The 22,120-nt window shown below is 48.2% G+C and overlaps 1 protein-coding gene across 2 annotated transcripts in view; it reads left to right on the top strand.

The window, feature by feature from the left end:
- DGKD (diacylglycerol kinase delta) overlaps nucleotides 1–22,120 on the top strand; it is a 1,999,080-nt gene that overhangs the window by 973,869 nt on the left and 1,003,091 nt on the right. For both annotated transcript variants that reach the window (XM_069617880.1, XM_069617879.1), the window contains exons 13-14: nucleotides 17,191–17,285; nucleotides 20,282–20,381. In XM_069617880.1, coding sequence (XP_069473981.1) covers nucleotides 17,191–17,285; nucleotides 20,282–20,381 — 195 coding nt within the window. The remainder of the gene's footprint in view (nucleotides 1–17,190; nucleotides 17,286–20,281; nucleotides 20,382–22,120) is intronic.

Below are 22,120 nucleotides of genomic sequence, written 5' to 3'. Positions count from 1 at the left end.
GACACACAAGAGGGGTTGACCTTTCCATCAGAGGAAAGAATTCGGAGTATACTACTGCAAATTCCTCAATATCAGGCCAGTCGCCAGATAACGGTACGCAAAGCAATGCGTTTGCTAGGCATGATGGGTCATGTATTTACCTGGTCCCCCACGCGCGCCTGCGCATGCGTCCCATGCAAGAATGGTTGGCGAAACAGTGGTCTCAGGCAAGTGGTCAGTGGGACGATCTAGTGGTCGTTTCGCCAACACTTGTACAAAGCCTTCACTGGTGGACAAGAGAAAATCTGTCCAACGGGAAACCCATTTACGACCCTGATACAGGCGGTAGTCACAACCGATGCATGCCTAACGGGGTGGGGAGCTCACCATCTCCACCACGCGACTCAGGGTCTCTGGTCTCAACCAGTAGCCAAGAATCACATCAATCTGCTAGAGCTTCTGGCAGTATTCAAAGTGCTTCAAGCCTTCGAGCCCTACCTACTGAATCTGTCAGTGCAAATCCGGATGGACAGCACTACAGCCATGTTCTACCTGAACAAACAAGGAGGGACTCGTTTGCCAAATCTGTCCAAACTTGCCCAGAAAATTTGGATATGGGCACTCAAACGGAACATCTTCCTGTCATCGCAACATGTTCCAGAGGATCTCAATTCTCTAGCAGATGCACTAAGCAGAGATCCCCTCCCAAAGGAGCACGAATGGTGTCTACACAGAGAAATCGTAGAAGATCTCTTCTCTCAGTGGGGTTCCCCCACCATAGACCTATTCGCCACAAGCGAAAACAGACAATGCCCAAGATTCGCATCCAGATTCCCACAACCAGACTCCCAGGGGAACGCCCTGTGGATGAACTGGCCAGGGATGTTTGCATACGCTTTTCCACCAACTCCTCTCATCAGGAAGGTGGTCAACAAAATGAACAGGTAATCGATGACGCTCGTCCTAGTTGCTCCCATGTGGGCGAGACAACCGTGGTTCCCACACTTAGGCAGATTAGCGATGTGCGAACCCATCAAACTTCCGGGCTGGTACAACCTACTGTCCCAGCATCAAGGTCAAACAGTACATCCTCTAGCCAACTCAATGAACCCAGCATGGATCCTGAGGTCATAGAGTTTGGACATCTCAATTTACCTCAAAGATGTATGGACATGCTAAAAGAATCTAGGAAGCCTAACACGAGGCACTGCTACTTTGACAAGTGGAAAAGATTTGTTATCTGGTGCCAGAATAAACAAATCAACCCAGTTGATTGCACTCCTTCAACTATTGTTACATACATGCTCCACCTGCTGGATGCAGGACTGGTGTTTAACTCACTGAAGGTGCATCTGGCAGCTCTGTCAGCATACACCACCTCCCATAACAAGGTGTTGTGGTGGAAAGTTCCAGTGGTAAAAGCCTTCATGGAAGGAGTAAAGAGACTTCACCCTCCTATTTCAAACCCACCACCAGGGTGGGACTTTAATGTTGTGCTATCTAAACTCATGGGCCCCCCATTCGAACCCATGCATAAAAGCAGTCTCAAACACCTGACTTATAAGACAGCCTTCTTAGTAGCTATTACATCCATAAGAAGGGTCAGTGAAATTCGGGCTCTGTCAGTGCAGGATCCTTTCTTTACAGTCCACAAGGATAAACTGGTTTTGCGTACACACCCTAGGTTCTCACCTAAGTTTATTTCCAAATTCCACGTGAACCAGTCCATCGAGCTTCCGGTTTTCTTCCAAAACCCACAAAGCTCGGCTGAGGTGAAACTACACACCCTAGATGTGCGTAGGGCGGTCCTCTACTATGTAAACAAAACCAGACCGCTAAAGAAAACAGACCAGCTGTTTGTCTCCGTAGCTACAGGCAGAGAGGGGGGATCGCGTCTCTAAAGGGTGATCAGTGCCCGGTTCCCCTGTGGGTGGAGGCTGGTCCTCAGTGATTGGCCCCTTGTTGCAGAAGCCTGGACACTCGGTGGTGTAGGAGCGGATCACAGGCAGCAGAGGGGGTCCAGTGACCCAGATCAGTCAGATAGTGCCCCCGTCCCCACGCGCGTTGTGTTGTTCGGCGAATAAGAGTCCCAGGGCCTGTGGCAGGAGGCGGGGTCTGCGGGCCCGGCATGCGCTAGGTCTCAGCCCAGGGATGTGCGTTGCAATGTCTGAAGGGGCCGTTATGTTGGTCTTCTGGGCCAATGGTCTACTGAGCCCACAGAGGGGGCCTGACGGATGGGCCTGCGGCTTCATAGTGCAGAGGGGCCTTCATGCCTCCATCATCTTCCCCATTGGCGGTGGGCTTTGTGTTGGTCTAGTTCCATACGGGCCCCCGATGAGCTGTCCCTCTGTTAAGGTCCACGTCCCTTGATCTGCCCACCGGCAGACCCTCCTGTATTGGGGCCACACAAGTTGGGGTGTCGCGCGGGTTCCCACTGGACTACCACTCACTTGGCAAGCCTGTGGAACTTGTGCGTGTGGGGAGCGGGATTCCCTGTGCTACGTCTCCCTCAGGCCGAAGACATCAGAACAATTGGGGCTACCATCTGGTCCCGAAAGCGTGGTCGGAGGTAGGGGGTTCTTCACATGCGGGTCAGGGTCCTCCCGCATTCCCCTTCAACCGGTGCCCGCCACAGGACTCCGCTCCTCATCTGGGTGCGCACCATTTTTCTTTGTTGACCTCATTTTTTTTTTCAAGCCGATGTTAGGGCAGTATGCTACTGTGCATGGCCCCCCCCGCAGGGGCTGCTGCATGTATGTGCCCGCACTCCCTCTCCGTCGTTGCCCGCCACAGTATGCCGCTCCTCACCTGGGTTGCACGCTGTCTCTTTTGCAAGTGATTTTCTTTTTGTTTTCTTTTTTATTTCCAAGCCCGCACTGGGCCGTATGCCGGTGTGCACGGCCCCCTCCTGAGACCTCCACATGTATGTGCCCGATGGGATGCCTCCTCGGGATAGTGAGATCTGGCCTGGTGCATAGTGCCCGCCGGTGGGGGGTCCGTCTGGCAGGGTGTATCTCTGACTCAGGCCACCCGACACCCGTTGAGCAGCGAAGGCAGGGAGCTGAGGGTGTGTCACACAGGGCTCATCTGCCGACCGGTGTGGTGCCGGGGTGGTGGAGGCGTCTTAGTGTATCTCTGCGGCTCCTCACATTTAGCTGGCCAGAGGAGGGAGGCGGGAGCGTTGCATGCGATTCTCAGTGATGTGGCTGCGCCGATTGAAGGCCGCGTTCATGAACACCATCGGGTTGTGCCCCATCAGCCATGCCCACACCTAGGATTCTCTGGGTTTGCTCTGATAGGGTTCCGCCACTTGCGGCTGCATTTTCGTCGTGCTCCGGGGGTTGCAGAGAGATATTTATAGATTACGTTGGCAGGCTCGCACAGAGCTTCGCTACCCTCCGGCCATCTTCATTCGGGCTCTCCAGCGACCCCTTTGCTTTTGTTTTATAACCTGTCCTGACATTGTACAGAAAAGCGAAGCCTTGAGCTTCACTACCCTAACCTTTTTGCTCATTTTGTCATGGGTAAACTGATCAGTCCTTTAGACTATCGGTACTGGGAAACTGTTTCCCTTTTGTCTTTTACCTTTTACCTGTTTTGGTAACTTTTCTAACAATACACACTGCATCTTGCAATGCAGTGCATGGGGATACTTTTGTATCACCCTAGTCTTTTAGACTGGGCATTTTTGGTTATTTTCTATGTGCCTAAAGACAAGCTGGTGGCAGCAGGTACATTTTTACCATTTGTGGAATACATTTAGTCTGGCTACTAAACGTGGCTAGTGCCCTAAAATGGCTGTGCCACAAGGTTTTTCACTTGTTCTTTGGCCATATGGTTTCTTGACTTTCTTTCTGCCTTCTCAGGTCAGGAAATCCATAATATGTTCATGCATTTGCCTTCTGTTTTCACAGGCTTGTGAATCCAGGAAGTGGGTGGGACTGGCTGGTCCCATTCCACAAACATGGGGCCTGAAAGTCTGGAGTGTATGCATGAGTAAAACTCACAGTGGTCCCTGATTGGACCAATGCTGGCTGAGTGAGTGGGGTACATCCTTACCATTGGGGGGCTGGGATTTGCCACTAGCCAGGATTTGGGATATGAGGAGGACTCCTGCAGCCATTCCAGCAGATCATCATTGGAGCCAAGTATCTTGTGTAGCTGTGCAACCGAGTGATGACATGTGGGTGACACCTGAGGAGGCCTGGTGACCTTTCCTGCAATTACCCCGTTGAAGCCCTACTGGACTACCTGATCTTTGAAGACCCTCTGCGGTTCTTCGACCCTTGGACTGCTGGGACCAACCAGTCTCATTGTCTTCTCGCAGTCCTGAGCCCTCGGAATCGTTCCTGGACCAACCAGCATTGAATTGGGCTACCGTGCCAGAAGCATTGCCGTTCTGTGTTTTCACCTGTTCTCCAACTCGTACGACAAGTCGACATCTGCAAAGTTTTAGCTTTCCAAAATCAAGGGATCCTGCACGGGAAGAATTTCTTCGACCGCGATTGCAGACACACCTGCTGTCGCACATCTGTGGCGACTGTCGCTGGAACCAGCTTTCTTCTGTCTCGTAGAGTGTCCTGAGGAGGCCCGCATCCATGTCTGCTGCATTTCTTCATCTGAAAGGGTTATACTCAGCTCCTGGACCTGACGGGAATGTTCCTTGCTCCTGCAGCTCCTGGGCATCCTCTACTGGATCCAACGGTGGGAAAACTTGCCTCCAGCAACTCCCTGTCAACCTGCCTAGTCGCTTGGGAAAATCAGAGTGATGGTGGTGAGTAGTCGCAATAATTACAGCTACCCCTGTTTCCCCTGCAATAAACCTTAGAATAAACTTTTGTTTATTCCATTCCTTCGCTTGTTAAATGTTTGTTCTAAAGCTGTACTAAACTGTAATATTCTTGAGAAGTCTTCTGGAACATTTTTCACCACCACAAGAACCTTTCCTACCTTTGTCCCCTCTGCTGAGAAGAAGATTTTGTGACTTTTGGGCAAAAGGTCCCATTCAACATAGTGATTGGATTTATAAAGATAAGGTACTATTCTTATGAAATAGGTTTACTTACTTCATCATTACTTACCTTCCTTTCAGGTGTTTACGTGAATTATATGCATTTCTACAAACCTAAGGTGATTGCATGTATGTTTGATAACAGTGTTGTGTGATGTTACCAGTTTGATTCATTTTTCTAGTGTGTTTTGGGCTTATAATAGAATATTTTTGTACTTACCTGTCTAAGTGGAATTATTGTGGGAATCCGTAGAAATGTTTGATTTTAAAAAACTGAATGGGAGATTTGTTTGAAACCTCCAATTCAGTGTCATTGTAGTGAACAAGGGGAGCGGGGTTGTCCCCCGCACCCATGTTCACTATAATGGTTTTGGGGGTTGCAGTGGTGTCCCCCGTTTCCTAGAGGATACAGTTTTAGGGAAAAAAAGGACCCTGTGGCGCCGGTTCCCATGCATGTAAGTTAAGGGAACTGTAGTCGCAGAGGGATGGAGGAGTCGGCGACACACAACAAGGTGTGCCACCAATAGGTAAGTAAGGTGGTGGGAGGCAGCGTGTTGCCAGAAATGTCAGCGGGAGAAGAAGAAAAAAGTCATCTGCATTCAAATAACTTTAGTTTTTCTCTTCGGCTGACATTTCTCATTCAAACATTTCATGACAAACATTGTGTGCTTCATTGTGTGGACTCATTGTGGACCCCTGACAACTCCCACTCACTCCTGAGACTAAGCCTTGACCACTCTTCAATCTTACCTTGATTGGGTTTGGACAACCTCTCAGTGTACCCCTGTTCACTATAACTAGGGTGGCCTACTGAAATATGTCCACCAGGCCAGATTTTAGAAATCTATCAACGCTGAGCCCTTAGTACCCTGTAGTTTTCTAACCACAGGTGCAGAGCTCTCAGGAGGAAGGTTTCCTTACCACTAATGGTCAAAGGGATTCTGCACCAAGTTCTGACACTGAGCATGAGCTATTGACTTCTACCTGGAAGAATAGTGCAGGATACCCGGAGCGAAGCCATGGAGAGACCAGCCTGGCAAGAGGAGGGACTTAGATCAGATGGCCTCTGGCTGTTTTATGTTCAAGTCTAAATGGGTGCAGCCTCATTGGACTGGCACTAGAGGCATCATAAACACTTTAAACAGCAAGCGTTCCAGCCACTAAGCAACATTTAAAATTTGACTCAACCAATTCCATTGTTTGCAGGCACACCCTACGCTCTGTCCATATTAATAAGCCACATTGATTTAGAAAAATAGTCAATTTGTTAATGATATTGAAAACAAATGTCAAATTATCCAGTAGCCAAAAATAATGTGTAAAACTGTAATAATTCATTATTTGTATCCCATTTATTTTGCATATGTTGAAAAAACTATAAAGAGAACAATTTCCAATTAATAAAGAAAATTACAAAGCAGTGTTGTATGAGAATACTGATTTACATATTTCTCTTATGTTCTGCTCTGCCCTCCTTCCCAACTAGTTGGGTCAGATAAAGCTGACAAAAAAGATAGCTGCCCCTTTAAGGTCTTTAAGTTGGTGAGACTACCTTACGTGCGTGCGTCCCTCCACCTTCCAGCCCCACCCCTACCCCATATGTCACCAACTGTCCACACCCAGTTCCTGTTTCTTCTGCCTACTGGCTGGGTTGGAATTGCTGTGCTCTGTGACATCCCTCTTTTTGGCTGTTCACTCCAGTGTTTCATTTGATTGGTGTATTTTTCATTTTGTATTCATTTGTGGTGCCTTCCTCTGGTGCTTGCCGCTTACTACGGGATTCAAACAGTGCATCTGTTGTCAGAAGCAATTCTCAGCTGCCGATTCACATCATGCCTGCGGATCCATCACCCGGTTAGTTTGTGTGTCTTCTGTTGTCGAATTCACCAGAGGTCTCTGCGTAATCGACTTCTTTGCATGTCACAGCTGGGACTGTGACCGAAGCCTTCAGAAGGACCAGGAAGGAGGCCGATATCTGTAAGAGGGACACCGTGCCAGCAGGTGAGATATGTGTTTCGCCAACAGCCTTCGGTACCCAAGTGGAGACTGCCTCCCCAGTTCAGAGGTCTTCATGGTCCGATCAGGGGGAACCCCCAGGCTTTTACACCTGTGACTACCTCTGGGTGAGAAAAAGTTAGTACCTCCTGGTGGGAAAATGCTAGTACCTCCAGAGGGGAATGGATCTGGAAAGATCCACACAGTACTGGAAGATTTGTTTGCTCCTGACAAAATCATTACGGTACTGGGAAGGAGCTCTTCTGCCTCGGGACAACCGTACAGGCAAGATTAGCTATAAAGAGGTGAAAGCCTCCAGGGTGAAATCGGTCCTGACTTGTTTCCGCTGTGACAGCACTGCTAGTTATCAACACGGATAAGACTACCTGCGAGGAGCCGAAGACTCCAAGGGTTGAATCAGTACTGACTGGGTCCTCTATTACTGCATCAGTACCCTGTAAATCTACTGCATTTGGTTCTTCTGGGGCTGTGGTACTGAAGAAAGGTAAGAATAGGTCTCATAAATGTACATTTTCAAATTTAAATACAGGCTCGGACCCAACTTCACAGAAGAGGCATAAACAAAGGAAATCTAAGGATAAACGTTGATATATGACACTTAATTTGTAATTCGCCTGTTCACATGCGTTTCTAGGCGCGAGGCGCATTCTGTTGTTTCTTCAGTACTGGAGAGTATTAGTCTATTCGAATGGATCGTGTCCTCCAACGCATTCCACATCTTTGACATGTAATGTCCACAGCTGTGCACTTGGGAAACTTTTTCGGCAGAGGGCGTCCTGCGTCGATGGTGTCGGGTCCATGTCCCTTGAGGGCCTCTGTTGAGGATGACGTCACAGGATGTTATAAATAGGACGCATAGCGCCCGTAGCCACAGTTCCGTTTTTTCCGCAAACGTGTTAACTTCGTGAGACTCGGCGCGCCTCTTGTGTTTTCTTCATTGAAGATGTCTTTCTCATCGACCCCTCCGACTCCGCGATCCGGCTTCAAAACCTGCCGGGACTGCAAGTCTAAGATATCGCTCACAGACTCCCACCGCATTTGTTTGTGGTGCCTGGGCGAGTCGCACGACACCGACGACTGCTCGAAATGCCAGTCGCTGACAGCCAAAGCCTTGCGGAAGGGGAAGCTCCAGGTAGGTAGGGGTTCTAAGCCTGTTAAGTCCCGGACTTCCAAATCCAAGGGGGTTTCTACCGACGACTCGAGGGGCGACTGAAGGATTCCCGGGGATCTCGGTCCCGCAGTGGGTCCCGCCACTGGTCTTCCTTGTCCCGGCACTCGCGGAAGCGCCGTCACCAGTCGCCTTCCCTGTCCTCCTCGGAGGATGGTGCCTCGAGGAAGGTTACATGCCCTACGTAGTCCTCCACTCCGTAGAAAAGGGCGGCGTTTAAGAAATCCATGATGGCGATTTTTCAATCACAGGACATGGGTCCGGTCGTGCCTTCTGACGAAGCCGGCTTGGATCGGTCTCGTTCCATGGCTCGCACGCCTTCAGGTTTGCGACGCGATACTCATCGAGAGCCGTCGAGGTCCCATACGGACAAGGAATCGAAGGGTCCCAAGAGACATGTCCGTAGGTTTCGGCCTTGTCCCCAACGAGACCGCAGCAACCTATTGAGGGCTCGGGGCCTTGGGCGATCCCGACGTCGAGGTTGTCAACGCTCTCGACTCGGAGCTATCGGTGCCTTCGGGAATCTTTCTCAGAATTTGCTGTTGCAGTACCCAGACATCGTGCATCCTCCAAGAAAGGCTACTTTGAAGTCGGTGAGGCCGGTTTTGGCCTCCAGGCCCTCTTCTATCCCCAGACCTGGGTTTCAACCCGCTCTGGATGATATTTTTGAAGAGGAGGAAAGGTCTGAGGTTGATCTTGATGATGGTCCAATTTTTTCTGGGGACAGTCAGTTGTAGGAGTTGAGGCAGACCCTCCATGATGCAAGTGGACTGGAGACTTCCCTGGAAGTGGAGTTTGGTAGACCTGAGTCTGGGGCTCATGGAGAGTCTTCTTATAGGAGACTCATGGCACTAGTCTCGGAGTATCTGGGCTGGTCTACTCCTCCAGAAGACTTTTTGCAAGATGATCTGATGGACATCTTGGATCAAGGTCCGTCCTCTGACCCTGTTTTGCCATTTCATTCGACCTTGCAGAAAAGGGTGGCAGCTGCTTGGATCTCTTCCGGCTGTGAATAAAAATCTAACTAAGAAATACCGCCCTTCCGTAAGCAACCCCAGCTATTTGTCTATTCACCCCACTCATGAGAGTTTGGTGGTTCAGGCAGCTACGGCCACCTCGAGGCAGATGGCGTACCCTGCCATCCCTCCAGATAGGGACGACAAGCGCTTCGACGGTTCGGCCCAGAAGGTATTTTCTGCTGGGAGCATGGCCTTGAAATCAGCCAACTCCACGTGTGCCTTTGCAAGGTTTTCACACACTCTGTGGAATTGTGTTTCCTTGGCGGCTGAGCATTTTCCTGAGGGGGAAGAAAGGGATGGTTTCCTTGCTCTCATGCAAGAAGGCAAGGATGCTATGTGTGAATCCCTTCAGTCGGGTTTGGATACGGCCAACAGTGTTAGCCGATCCATGGCTGCGGGCACCGTGATACGCAGATTTGCGTGGTTGCGTAAGTCAGCGTTTGCTCCGGATGTGCAGGCCTGTCTTCTCAACATGCTCTTTGATGGCGCACATTTATTTGGCAGCAAGGCTGACGAGAGCCTTGAGAGGTTGCAGACCTCAAAAGCTGTGGCGAAGTCTTTGAGCGCCGCGGTGCGTCAACCTTCGCCTTTTCATCCTAGGGGACAACAGTGGAGGGGAGGTTCCTTTCGGTACTACTACTCCTTTGGTAGTATGAGAGGGGCTGCCAGTTAAAGGGGCAAGCGGAAAGGTACCCATGGTGGATGGGGAAATCGTGGTGTCAGAGCCGCTCCGGCAGCGGCCTCTTTGCCTTCAGGCACTGCCGCAGCCGCTTCCAAACAGTCATGAGGCCATGTCCCATGGTTCGCTGGTTGGGGCAGACTGTCTCAGCATCTCGAAGAATGGCGGGCCATTACTTCAGATGTGTGGGTGTTGGATACCATAGCCCATAGCTACTGTCTTCCCTTCCTTCAGCGGCCTCACGACAATCCACCGGGGAAGCTCTCTGAAGCTCCAGATCTGCTTCTTTCGCAGGAGATCTTGTCCCTGCTGGAGAAAGGCGCTATAGAACTGGTGCCTGTAGTGGAGAGGAACAAGGGATGGTATTCCCCTTATTTATTGATCAGAAAGAAAGATGGGTGTTTGAGACCCATCATGTACTTGCGTTGGTTGAACAAACTCCTCAGTAAGTACAAGTTCATGATGGTCACTCTTTCTGAAGTCCTCCAGGCCCTTCAACTTCAGGATTGGTTGATGTCTCTGGACCTCAAGGATGCTTACTTCCATGTGCCGATCTATCCCGTGCACAGGAAGTACCTGAGGTTTGCGGCTGGCGACTCGCACTTTCAGTTTCGGGTCCTGTCGTTTGGATTGACCTCCGGCCCGAGGGTCTTCACCAAGCTCATGGTGGTGGCGGCAGCGTACCTCAGTTGAGGGGGGATTCACATCTACCCCTACCTGGACGACTGGCTGATCCAGGTGCGCTCTTCCGAGCTGGCTTTGGATCATCTCAGTGTCACCTGCCGCACCCTCGACAGGCTGGGCTTCTCCCTGAATTTCAAGAAGTCGCACCTGACACCTTCCCAACAGCTCAAGTACATCGGCACATCGGCGCTGTGTTGGACATGTCCTTGGGGAACTGTTCCCCTCCCAAGGTAAGGGCTCATCACATTGTGCAGATGGTGGACAAGTTTCAACATGGCCAGGATCTCCCGGCTTTTGAATTCTTAAGGTTCCTTGGCCTCATGGCTTCCTGCATTTTTCTGGTGCCAGAGGCCAGGCTGTGGATGAGATCCCTGCAATGGGTCCTCAAGATGCAGTGGTCGCAGTTCTCCGGCAAGATGACGGATCCTGTTCAGATCCCATGCTCGGTCTCCCAGGACCTTCTGTGGTGGGTGAAGGAGGGGAAACTGATGAAGGGAGAACCTTTTTGGCAACCATGGCCGGAGGTGACTAGTGACGGACGCTTCCCTCACAGGATGGGGCGCTCATGGCAACGACTTGACCGCCAGCGGTCGTTGGTCTCTGTCAGAGTCCAGACTCCACATCAATTTGTTGGAGCTGCGGGCCATCAGGCTAGCCCTGAAGGCGTTTTTGCCCTCTGTACGGGGGAGGAGTGTCCTGATCCTAACGGACAACACAGTGGCCATGCATTACCTCAACAAAAAGGGGAGGTCGGGTCACATCCGTTGTGCAGAGAAGCAATGCAGCTCTGGTTCTGGGCCATCCAACAGGCAATGTCGATCTCGGCAGTTCATCTGGCCGGAGACGACAATGTGGCGGCGGATGCTCTGAGCAGGCAGAGCTCAGTCTCTCATGAGTGGGAGTTGGCTCAGGAAGTCCTTCAGGGGATCTTCGCCCTTTGGGGAACCCCGCAAGTGGATCTCTTCGCCACCAGTGTCAACCGGAACTGCGAAAGATTCTGCTCAAGGGAATTTCCTCCAAGAGTAGCCTTAGGAGACGCGTCCGTGGTGGATTGGTCATTCCCACTGCTGTACAAGTTTTCTCCAGTCCCCGTCATTCCTCAAGTGTTGCGGAGGTTACGGAGGTTCGGTTCCCACATGATGCTGATTGCTCCGGATTGGGCCAGGAGAGCGTGGTACCCGGACCTTCTGGAAATGTCCATCTGTCCTTCACGCCGTCTTCCCCACCAAGAGGATCTGCTCTCGCGCGAGGGGGGGGTCTGGTTCTCCATTCAGAGGTCAAGACTCTCAAACTTCACGCTTTGTATCTGAAAGGTTGAGGTATAAGGATTGGGACCTCCCGGATGACGTGATGGAGGTGTTGCTTTCGGCCAGGCGGCCTGCAACACTTCCCTGTACCCTTGCCGCAAGCTGTGTGACTGGTGCAGGGATCACAATGTTGATCCTTTTCAGTGCTCCATTCCTATGGTTTTGTCTTTCTTTCTTTCTTGGGCCCACAGGGGCCTTCATGTGGGTACCATTAAAGGTTACCTGGCGGTGCTGTCTATCTTTAAGCGCTCGTCTGAAGAATGTTCTTACTTTAAGATTCCTTTGATTTCTCAGTTTCTTAAAGGACTGACTAATGTATTCCCGCCGTCCCCTTTCCAGGTTTGGGATTTGAATGTGGTTTTGAGATTTCTCATGGGTGCTCCGTTTGAACCTTTGCACTCTTGTCCTTTGAGATTACTATCCTTCAAGACTGTGTTCTTGGTTGCGGTTACTTCCGCTCGCAGAGTGAGTGTATTGCAGGCACTTTCAGCTAATCCACCCTTTACTGTGTTTCACAAGGACAGGGTCGTACTGCGAGTACGTCCTGCTGTTCTACCTAAGGTAGTCTCTGAATATCATTTGAGTCAAAAGGTGGTTCTTCCGTCTTTCTGCCCTACTCCTCATCCTGGTAAGGAAGAGGAGCGTCTCCATCGGTTAGATCCTAGGAGAGCGCTTAGCTTTTACATTTCTAAGATGTCCAAGGTCAGAGTGGATGATCAACTCTTTGTAGGATATGCTGGACACCGATTGGGCCAGGCTGTTACCAAACAGACCTTGTCCAGGTGGATTATCCTTACCATTACGGAGTGTTAACGGTTGGCGGGTAAAGACCCTCCTGAAGGGTTGAGAACTCATTCCACTAGGGGCATGGCTACTTCCACCGCCCTCCAGCGGGGTGTTCCTATTAGGAATATTTGTGATGCCGCTACTTGGGCTTCAATCCATACATTTGTAAAACGTTAGTCCCTGGATACAATCCATTGTCAGGATATGGCCTTTGGGAAGGCAGTTCTTTATTCCGCATTCTATTTGGGTATTCGAAATTATTTTCCCTCCTCCATTTACTGGTACTGCTTTGGGATTCTGTCAAAGATGTCGAATGCGTTGGAGAACACAATCTATTCGGAGAACAAGTTACTTACCAACTGGTAACGTTCTTTCGACTGGATGTTGCTCCAGTGCATTCCACATCGCCCTCCCAGCCTGCCCCTCTGGAGAATTTCCTATGCGATTGCAGCTTCTGTTTCACAAGGCTAAGTGCAGTCCAGAAGGCATCAGAATGGTGTCAAACGTTCTGGGGAAAAAAACGTAAACTGAGGCTACAGGCGCTGTGTGTCCTATTTATAACATCCTGTGACGTCGTCCTCGGCGGAGGCCCTCGAGGGACATGGACCCGATGCCATATACGCAGGACTCCCTCTGCTGAAAAGGTTTCCGAAGTGCACAGCTGTGGACATTACATGTCAAAGATGTGGAATGCGTTGGAGGTACATCCAGTTGATAAGAACGTTACCAGTTGGTAAGTAACTTGTTCATCTCTGAGCCAACTTTTTGCAGTGCCAATTTAAGAGCTTTTTGGCCCTCCAATGAATGCTAAGACTCCTGATTTTATTCCTCAATTCTCTTTTGATTTAGAGGAATTTCCTAAGGATCCTACTAAACCCACTTCTAATTTGGTTTTGGTTAACATAACGGTTCCTAGACTACTTGTGTTTAACATTTTCAATCCTGCTCAGCAATCTTCCAGGGTTGACTCATCTACTTCCCTGTTGAGGGTAGAAGAGATTCACGAGCCATCAGATATGGCCAAAGGCATCCGTAATACTGTCTTGGAAACTGTTTGTCTGAACCCTTTTTGGAGTTTCTAGCACAACGTATTAATGAAATAATGTCTCCATCTGACCCTTCCCAAGGAGAAATTCCTAATGAGGAACAATGTCATTAAATATATTCAGACAGAGTGATCGAGAAATTACATATTTTAATTAATGTATACACAGAAATACACAAATAATTGTTAAAAAAGAACAATACATAAAAAATAATCACATAAAAAGCATTGTGTAATCAACCAAACTAGGACTAACATCAATAAGCCCCTAACATGATTGAAAGAAGTCTCCTTATCACAAGATGGTGGTGTGGTTAGTAGGGACGTGCAGCAAACATTTCAAACATGTCATGTGTCCTCATATTATTGTCTAGTTGTACTTGACTATGTCATAGTCAAGTACAACTAGACAATAGTATGAGTGTATTTCTGTGTATACATTAATTAAAATATGTAATTTCTCTATCACTCTGTCTGAATATATTTAATGACATTGTTCCTTTTGGCGCTCTTGCAATTAGACACACCTAGTATGTGTAGAGGTGGGTAGCTGTTGTGGAAAACCCCCTGTATGTATTTGCATTACTTGTCCTCTTCCACACAGTCCCCTAGAAAAAAAGAGGACTTTATAGCTCTACTTTCTATATTTCGCAATTCCTAATGAGACAGCTCCAGTGATAGCATCAGTCCCAGTTGAAGTGTAGGAGACTGATCCTCCAGTCAAAAAACATAAGCAGGGACTACCAGGATGGAGAGCTGCGTACTGATTGGGCTCTCGTCCCCACCCGGCACCAAATAATGAAAATATTGTGCCAGATGTGAGTAACTCCTTCTCCCAAGTGGGCATCGGTGGAGCGGAGAAAGCACCTGCGATCACTAGACAGGCAGGAGAGTGGAGCAGAGGGCGAGTGGTCCGGTTGCTGCAAGGAGGCAGAAGGGCCAGAGGCGGGTTGGAGGCCGTCCACACAGCGGGAGGCGGAGGGCACAGAGGGGCCGGAAGGAGAGGTGGCGGCCCAGACAACTGAGCGGAAGAGGCTGGAATCGGCTCCCCCACACACCCTGTGCTTTGATGCAGGAGTGAGTGACGGGGCACTGTAGCGGCGAACCGACCAGCCAAAAATCGGAGGGGCCTGGAGAGCAAGGTGCTTGCTTGCAGGAGGAGGCGCCGCTGCGGCCCTCCCCTCACACCGGCTCCATAGACAGGGCCGGCACAGTAAAGCTGCCAACAATGGGTCTGGACCAGAGAGGGAGAAAAAAGCAAGCGACCGCTGGCATTAAAGCATATTTTTGATTACAGCTGTCAGTAGGCAAAATCGGGAACTGGGTGTGGGCAGTTGGTGACGTATGGGTGAGGGGTGAGGCTGCCACATGGAAGGACATACCCGCGCAACGTAGTCTCACCAACTTAAAGTTCTTAAAGGGGCGGCTATCTTTTTAGTGAGCTTTTTCCGAACCGTCTGCGGATGCAGGGATACCTAACCAGTTGTGAAGGAGGGAGAGCATGGACTAAGAGAACCTGAATCGCCATGAAGGTCATTTTTTCATAATTTTAACATTCTATTTTTATATGACTGCACCAAAATAATTTTGGATTGTTATGCAACAAATTGGTACATGCATCACCAATCATCAAGGTTTATTACACTGCAAGGTTAAAGGTCTAACTATACAATTTAAATATAATTGCATATGTTTCGAGAGTTCTGCTTATTTGTGCTAGTTGTTGCTAGGGTTGACACATCAATATAGCTCTGAAGTTAGCCAATTAGGCAAAGCCTTAAAGCTGGGCTTGCTGGCAGCATGGCTGTCAGCGCAGCGCCCCCTCTCATCACAGGATCGCTCCACTGACAGCCATGTTGCTTGCGGTGCACTAATCTCTCAGTGCACTGCTCCTGTGAAGAGCGCCACATGGCTGTCAGCACAGGCTCCCTCTCAAAACTGAACACTGTGCTGAGAGCAGCCATGGCTCTCAGGGTGGCCCTTCCTCTCTGACAGGAGCGCCATGCTGACAGCCATACTGCCAGCACGGCTCACCTAAATCTCCCATTCCCTCCTCCAGCTTAACTGATTGGGATGAGGCAGAGCCCCCTTGCCAGCACTGCTCACCTCCATGGGCAGTTGGTGACGTAGGGGTGAGGGGTGAGGCTGCCACATGGAAGGACATACCCGCGCAACATAGTCTCACCAACTTAAAAGTTCTTAAAGGGGCAGCTATCTTTTTAGTGAGCTTTTTCCGAACCGTCTGCAGATGAAATTCACCCGTCCCCTTTTCCCACTCCATGCCTTCTTGGTGTTGGGGCGGGGCATCATCTCACCCTAAGTCTTACCTGGGCTACACCTGACAAATGTGTCCTGTTTTTTTAAGCCTTACACCTCCATCCTGGAACATGGTTGCTGGGTACTAGCCACTTTCAAACAACCACTCCAGACAGGTTGATGTTTAAAAAAGAAAATATATATATATATATATATATATATATATATATATATATATATATATATATATATATATATATATATATATATATATTAGGGAACATAATAGCTTTATAGACCACGCCCTCATGCCGTTCCAGGAGTTATGGGCTCTGAGACCTTGTTAAATGCCCTTGATGTTCTAGGGCCTTTAAGTTGGTCCTCAGGACCCATAACTCCTGCAACAACCCTCGGGCTAGGTCTATAAAGCTTAATTAAAGAAGGCTATTCTACTTCTGAAAAATTACTTCTCTGCAATTTAAAGCTTGAGGTAACCCTGTTAATTTCCCTTAGTGTAATTTTCTCAATGTTAAGTATTACTGGCAGCCTCATGGCATCTGAGGGTGTGAATACAGAGGAGTTCTAACAAAAATATTAAAAGTAGATTCAGGAAGTGGATTGTTTGCAAAAAGGTTCTAACTTTCAATTTACGTAGGAATTGTCTACCTTTAATCTTTAATTGTGGAAGAGGGGAAGTTTGAGTTGGTACAAATGAAAGTCGTTTTCCAACAATCATCACTGTTTTAAATTATTCTTGTGTTTTATGAGTATTGTTAGGAACGATTTTCTTTTGCAACTTTGAAAGCCTTTAGGTTAGATGGTTAAACATCTCTCTTCAGAGGAATGTAGAAACATCTATCTAAGAAGGGGCATTCCTGTTTTTGTTTGAAGATGCCCATAGCCCGTTTAGATGTGTATCTCACTCTTCACTTGTGTCACAGAGAAAATAAGAGATCAAACATTGGGTTAAATGGTTCTTGTCAATCTGCTATGCTGCTTATGCAGCAGTCATGTATACGTTGCAGTAAAAAGCGTCTCTTTAAAAAAAATGTTGTTGGCCCTCAGTGTCTTCCCCTCCCTGTGGTATGCACTTCCCAATCATAGTAAACATTCTTACTCTCTCTACTTTATTTTGGCATCTTCTTTAGAAAACGTGTTCATCTTTATTATTTGTCTTCACTTATCTACACAGCCATTTATGTTCCTCATTCTTATCCGTCATTCTCTTTACGATCTCTAGGTCCAACAAATTCTCTTCTATGAAGACTCAGTCACTGCTCATCTGACCAAGATCTTGAGCTCGGACCAGCATTCAGTTGTCATCTCGTCAGCCAAGTGAGTTACCTCAGAATCCCTTGTAGTTTGAGAGAGTGGCCAAATGCTTCTTTAAGATGCAGTTATGATCAGTGGACGCCAGTAATTTGAGATAGGGTACTTTTAAATCATTTGGAACCTGCAAGTCAGTAGTTCACTGTAGCAGCCATTGAGACTTTGATGGGTTCAGTAGGCTCAGTGGGTAAATTCATTTGGATTGGGACTTTGAGATTAACTTGAGGTTGATGGCACTGTTGGATACTCTGGTGCACTTTCTGGGTTTGTGATAAGGGCAATAAATGCCTCGATTTTGAAATATGGTCCCTTGGGAGAATAGGTCAGTGATGCACTCCTGCGCTTTTGCCAGTGATCATTAATAGAGCACATAGAAAGTTGATGGATGTCTTGCAAAGGCTAGTTTCATTAATGCATTCTCAGGCGGATAAAGGCAACAGTATTTTGCATGAGCCTCAATGTATCTTTCTAAATGGCTGCAACATGATGGGAGGTAAAGAAAAACATTTAGTATGAGGCTTTTACAAAGAGTTACATTATTCATTGTTTCTGGAAGGGGAGTAAATTGGCGATATCCTGCAATCCTGCAAATCTGTTGTCAAGGTTTTTTCTTAGAGAGACACTGAAGACCGCAAACCTTATAGCACACATAAAAGAGGATTTGAAGGTGGGTGCGTGAATAGTGTTAATTTGGATTAACAGAGTGGGCGGATAGTTTAATAGGTGCAAAGTGTAATATGGTAGGAGTGATATTTAGGGCACTCTCTGTGCAGTGCGTTGTGGGCCAGTGCAGTGCATTTAAGGTAACATTCCTAACTTCCTAAAAGCCAGTGGAAAAGAATTGTAAGAAAATATGTATGCGACAGCGGCAACCAGGTTCAGCAATGCATCTTACTGCAGTGGCTTAACAACCTTGCGTTTTGTGAGGAGAGTCTTGTTGAAGTGTATTACAGTAGTCAAATTCAGGAATGATCAAGGCTTCAGTGACAGTTGTTCGATCAGAAGACTAGAGAATGTGTTTTATGTTTCTGATTCACTTGAAATGAAATTGTTGGATGACATTACTTTTTTTAATGCAGTGTTAAGATGGATTTTCACAACCAATCCTGTTAGGGGGTTTTTAGAGACCAATTTAGCTAGTGAACTTGGTATTTGTGACTTTGTCTAACCAAACACCATGACAGTAAACTAGACTGAGCAGTAAGGCACACTTTAGGAGATATGGTTGGTGGTGTACAAGTACAGTTCACCATGCATAAAGCAATCAAATATTAGAATCCACACAGAAGTACAAAACCATATTAATTTATGTGGCTTTACAACAGAGACATTCAAATTAAGTACCCGAGGAGGGTAGGAAGTTTCAAGAGTCTCCGTGCATAAACTGTGGCACGGCCAAAAGGCTAGAAAAAGATTTACTTTGTGAGCACCTTTGCAGATAAAAGGTAAGTAGTGAATTTAGGGGTAAAATCTCAAACCCACCACATTAGGGGCTACCCCAGACATATCCTTGGCTTTAACTACACCAATCTCAAGGCAGGCAAGAGAGTGAACTTTGTGCTCATACAATCCTTATGACAGGAGGGAGGGATGAGAACTGGTAGGTACACTCACGCCCCTTACTCCAATTTACTGATTGACCACCTGAGGGGACACTTACTTCTGCCATTGGTTCCATCAATGGAGGTCTAGGGGGTCACTGGTGCAGTGGCTGCAGATGGTGTGTCAGGGTTAAGTCCGGCAAGGCAACGGTTTTGATCTCTTGCTCTGGGACAGCTCTGACTGACTTGCAGCTGGATAGGCCAGACACCTCAGAACAGCAGTCAAAGTGAGTCCTCCGACATGAGGAGTCCTCCATTACATAGCAAAGCAGAGGGCAGCCAGCAGGATTCATTGTGAGGCAATATAACCACCATCCAGGAAGGCCTCTACTTGTGCAGGAGAGACACAACAGCGGGATAGAAGTTGACCACCTGCAGAGTCCTGAGCTGCAGCTCAGCTTGGTGACTGGTGCAGTGGTTATACCTTTTGCCGAGGATGGTCAGCCCACAGGCTGGTCACAGGACACTTTGACACCTTCTGGCGGCGGCCGTCTAGTGCAGAGGTCGGGACTTCATGGTCCCACCAGTCTAAGGGTTGAAGCACCGGCTAGGGTCTTCTCGGATGGCCGCAAGAGCAGCAGGGCTTCACCGCAATTTGGCTTTGGCAATTCTGGTTGTCTTTATCAGCAGTCTTCCTGGTCTTCAGCTCAACCCCCTCTCCTTTGGAATCTTGGCTCCAGTGGAAGATCTGAGAAAAGGCTGCAGGGCTCCTCTTCTTATCCCAAATTCGGGCTGGGAGCGCTCATCCCACCAGTGACAAGGACCTGCACCATTCAAACAGGTAAAGGCAGTTCAATTGAGGACAGCCTCAAACCCGCACCTCTTCCCAACAACAGACATGTCCTGGCATGGATGTTGATTGGGACCAGACAGTCTCAACCTGCAACTCTGTCAGCACACACAAACACACGTCCTATTCACATCAAAAAGGTCACAAAACGTTTACAACAAGCAAAACAGTGATACAAGTTTCCCTGCATTACTGCAAGATAATGTGTGCTACATTAAAAACAACACAGGAATCGCAAACAAAAAGTCCCATGCACTGGTAACCAAAAGGGCTCATCATGGCCCCCAGTGGAGCAAGATAATTGAATAAAAAATGTTTTCTTACCTCCAAAGTCTTATAAGGGCCCAAGGCATAGCAAAATAGAAGGGAGTTCCATTGCTGTCAATTTTAACGAAAGTTGCAAAAATACAAATCTTTCCTAATAGGCAGTATTAAGCAAATGACGTTGGACCTTTGTGATGAATCCCTGCCATAGTCCCTGAAAACTGTCTGGCTCTGGTTAAGGTAGACAGTCATGGAACTGCTAACCAGCTCCACAAGAAATCCTGGAGACATGGCGGCCGTTCATAGACCATGACAGGAGTCTAATCACAATTCATCATGTTTTCTAGAGTTCTATGTGAGACAGTGAAGGACTTTGTTGCACGAGTGGGGAAGGCATATGAAAAAACAGCAGAAGGCTCAGAGGAATCAGTGGCCATGGCGGGAAAGGTATGTGATAATATCAATAATGACAGTGATAAGAATTGTGTTGTCACTATTGATTGTTGTGTCAGAAAATTTGTTTGGCTCCCTTTGACTAACTTTGGTATTTTATGTTATGTTATTTGGCATTTATACAGCGCTCTAAATATCCTTGGTATGACCTCAAAGCGCTTGTGGGTTGAACGCCCTCAGGGACCATAGTCCAGGTCAGTAGAGAGAGTAGGGTATCATAGTGTGCTTGGGTGCACTCATTATGTGTGCAGCTGATGCGATTGGCTGATGTTAGCTGCATGTTAGCAGTAGGTGTGGTGGTATTGAGATATGTTGAATGTGTGCAGTTAGGAGGCTGGTCTCCGATACTGGATTCTGGCTGCGTTAGGCCTGTGTAGGATGCTTATGTGCGCAGCTAGACCTATTTTTTGTAGGGTATAGCTGCGTTCTAGCAGGATGTTGAGGTGTTCGTGGGGTGTTTATTCGTATGTGAGCAGCTAGACCAAAATTGATCAAGGGGTGTAGTTGTACTCTATTGTGTGTTGGTGAGAGTGAGCATAGTGATAGGAGAGGGAGTGTCTGGAGTGAATGTTTTATTCTTACGAGCCCACTGTTCTAGGTTTCATTACACATTTTGCAATAGCTCCGTTCAGCGGGGCTTTATTAGTGATTTAATAGTCGTATTCAGTGGTGTCACTGCTTGGCATTTCATTGAACATTTGTCTGCAGGTCGTAGGGTCTTTGTAGCCTTCAAGGTCTTTATCAGCATTACGGAAAGAGCCAGGTTTTTAGAGCTTTGCGGAAGGCCATGTAGTCTTGGGTGTGTCGAATGTGAGGGGGGAGTGAATTCCACAGAGTTGGGGCCAAGTTTGAGAAGGCGGATCCTTCAATCCTCGCAGAGGATGGAATTGGAGGATGGAATTACTAGTAAGAGAGCAGTGCTTGATCTTAGGGTGCGCAATGGGAGGTAGGGTTTTCTCTTGTAGGTACGTTGGGCCGGTATTGTGCACTGCTTGGTGGATAATGCATAGGGTTTTGAAGGTGGCCCTAGGTCCGACAGGGAGCCAGTGGAGGGTGCAGAGAGCGGGGGAGATGTGGTCTCTATGTCCCATGGCGAGAAGGAGTTTGACGGCTGCATTTTGAGCTCTTTGTATTTTAAGTTGGTATGCTGGTGCTCCCAGGTATGGGGAGTTGGCATAGTCCAGTCTTGAGATAACTATAGACATAACAGCAGCAAATCTGTTGGGATAGGTGAGGTAAGGGAAAATGTGTCTATGGAGTTTGAGGTGGTAGTGACAGGATTTCGATACATTATTGATCTGGCGAGAGGGGGTTAAGCCTGAGTCGATAGTGCATCCAAGGTTTTTGACTATTTTGGAGGAGGTGCGGGGGGCCAAGGGAGCGGTTGTGTGAGAAGGGCAGTATTGCCACACACCATGATTTCAGTTTTATCAGGGTTCAAGAGGAGGTGGTAACTTGTCATCCATCGGTCAATATCACTGAGACAAGCTTCGAGGTCGGGACGTGGGTTGGTGCCTGTTTTGGGAATTCTTAGGATAATTTGAGTATCAGTGGCGTATTTGTAGCAGGTGAGGTTGCGCGCGCGCGGATGGTTCCTGGTAGAGTTGTCAGAGGTTGAAAAGGAGAGCAGAGAGGCAGGTGCCTTGGGGTACTCTGGTTTTTGCAGCACGAGCAGTAGAGACACAAGGGGTGAGCAGGGTGATTTGTTTCCTGTTGCTGCGGAAGGAGGTGAT

The sequence above is a fragment of the Ambystoma mexicanum genome, chromosome 10, assembly GCF_040938575.1.
Source record: "Ambystoma mexicanum isolate Mex_15411 chromosome 10, UKY_AmexF1_1, whole genome shotgun sequence".
Lineage (NCBI taxonomy): Eukaryota > Metazoa > Chordata > Amphibia > Caudata > Ambystomatidae > Ambystoma > Ambystoma mexicanum.
Note: the sequence above shows the minus strand (reverse complement) of the source record. Positions and strands in the feature narration are given on the sequence as shown.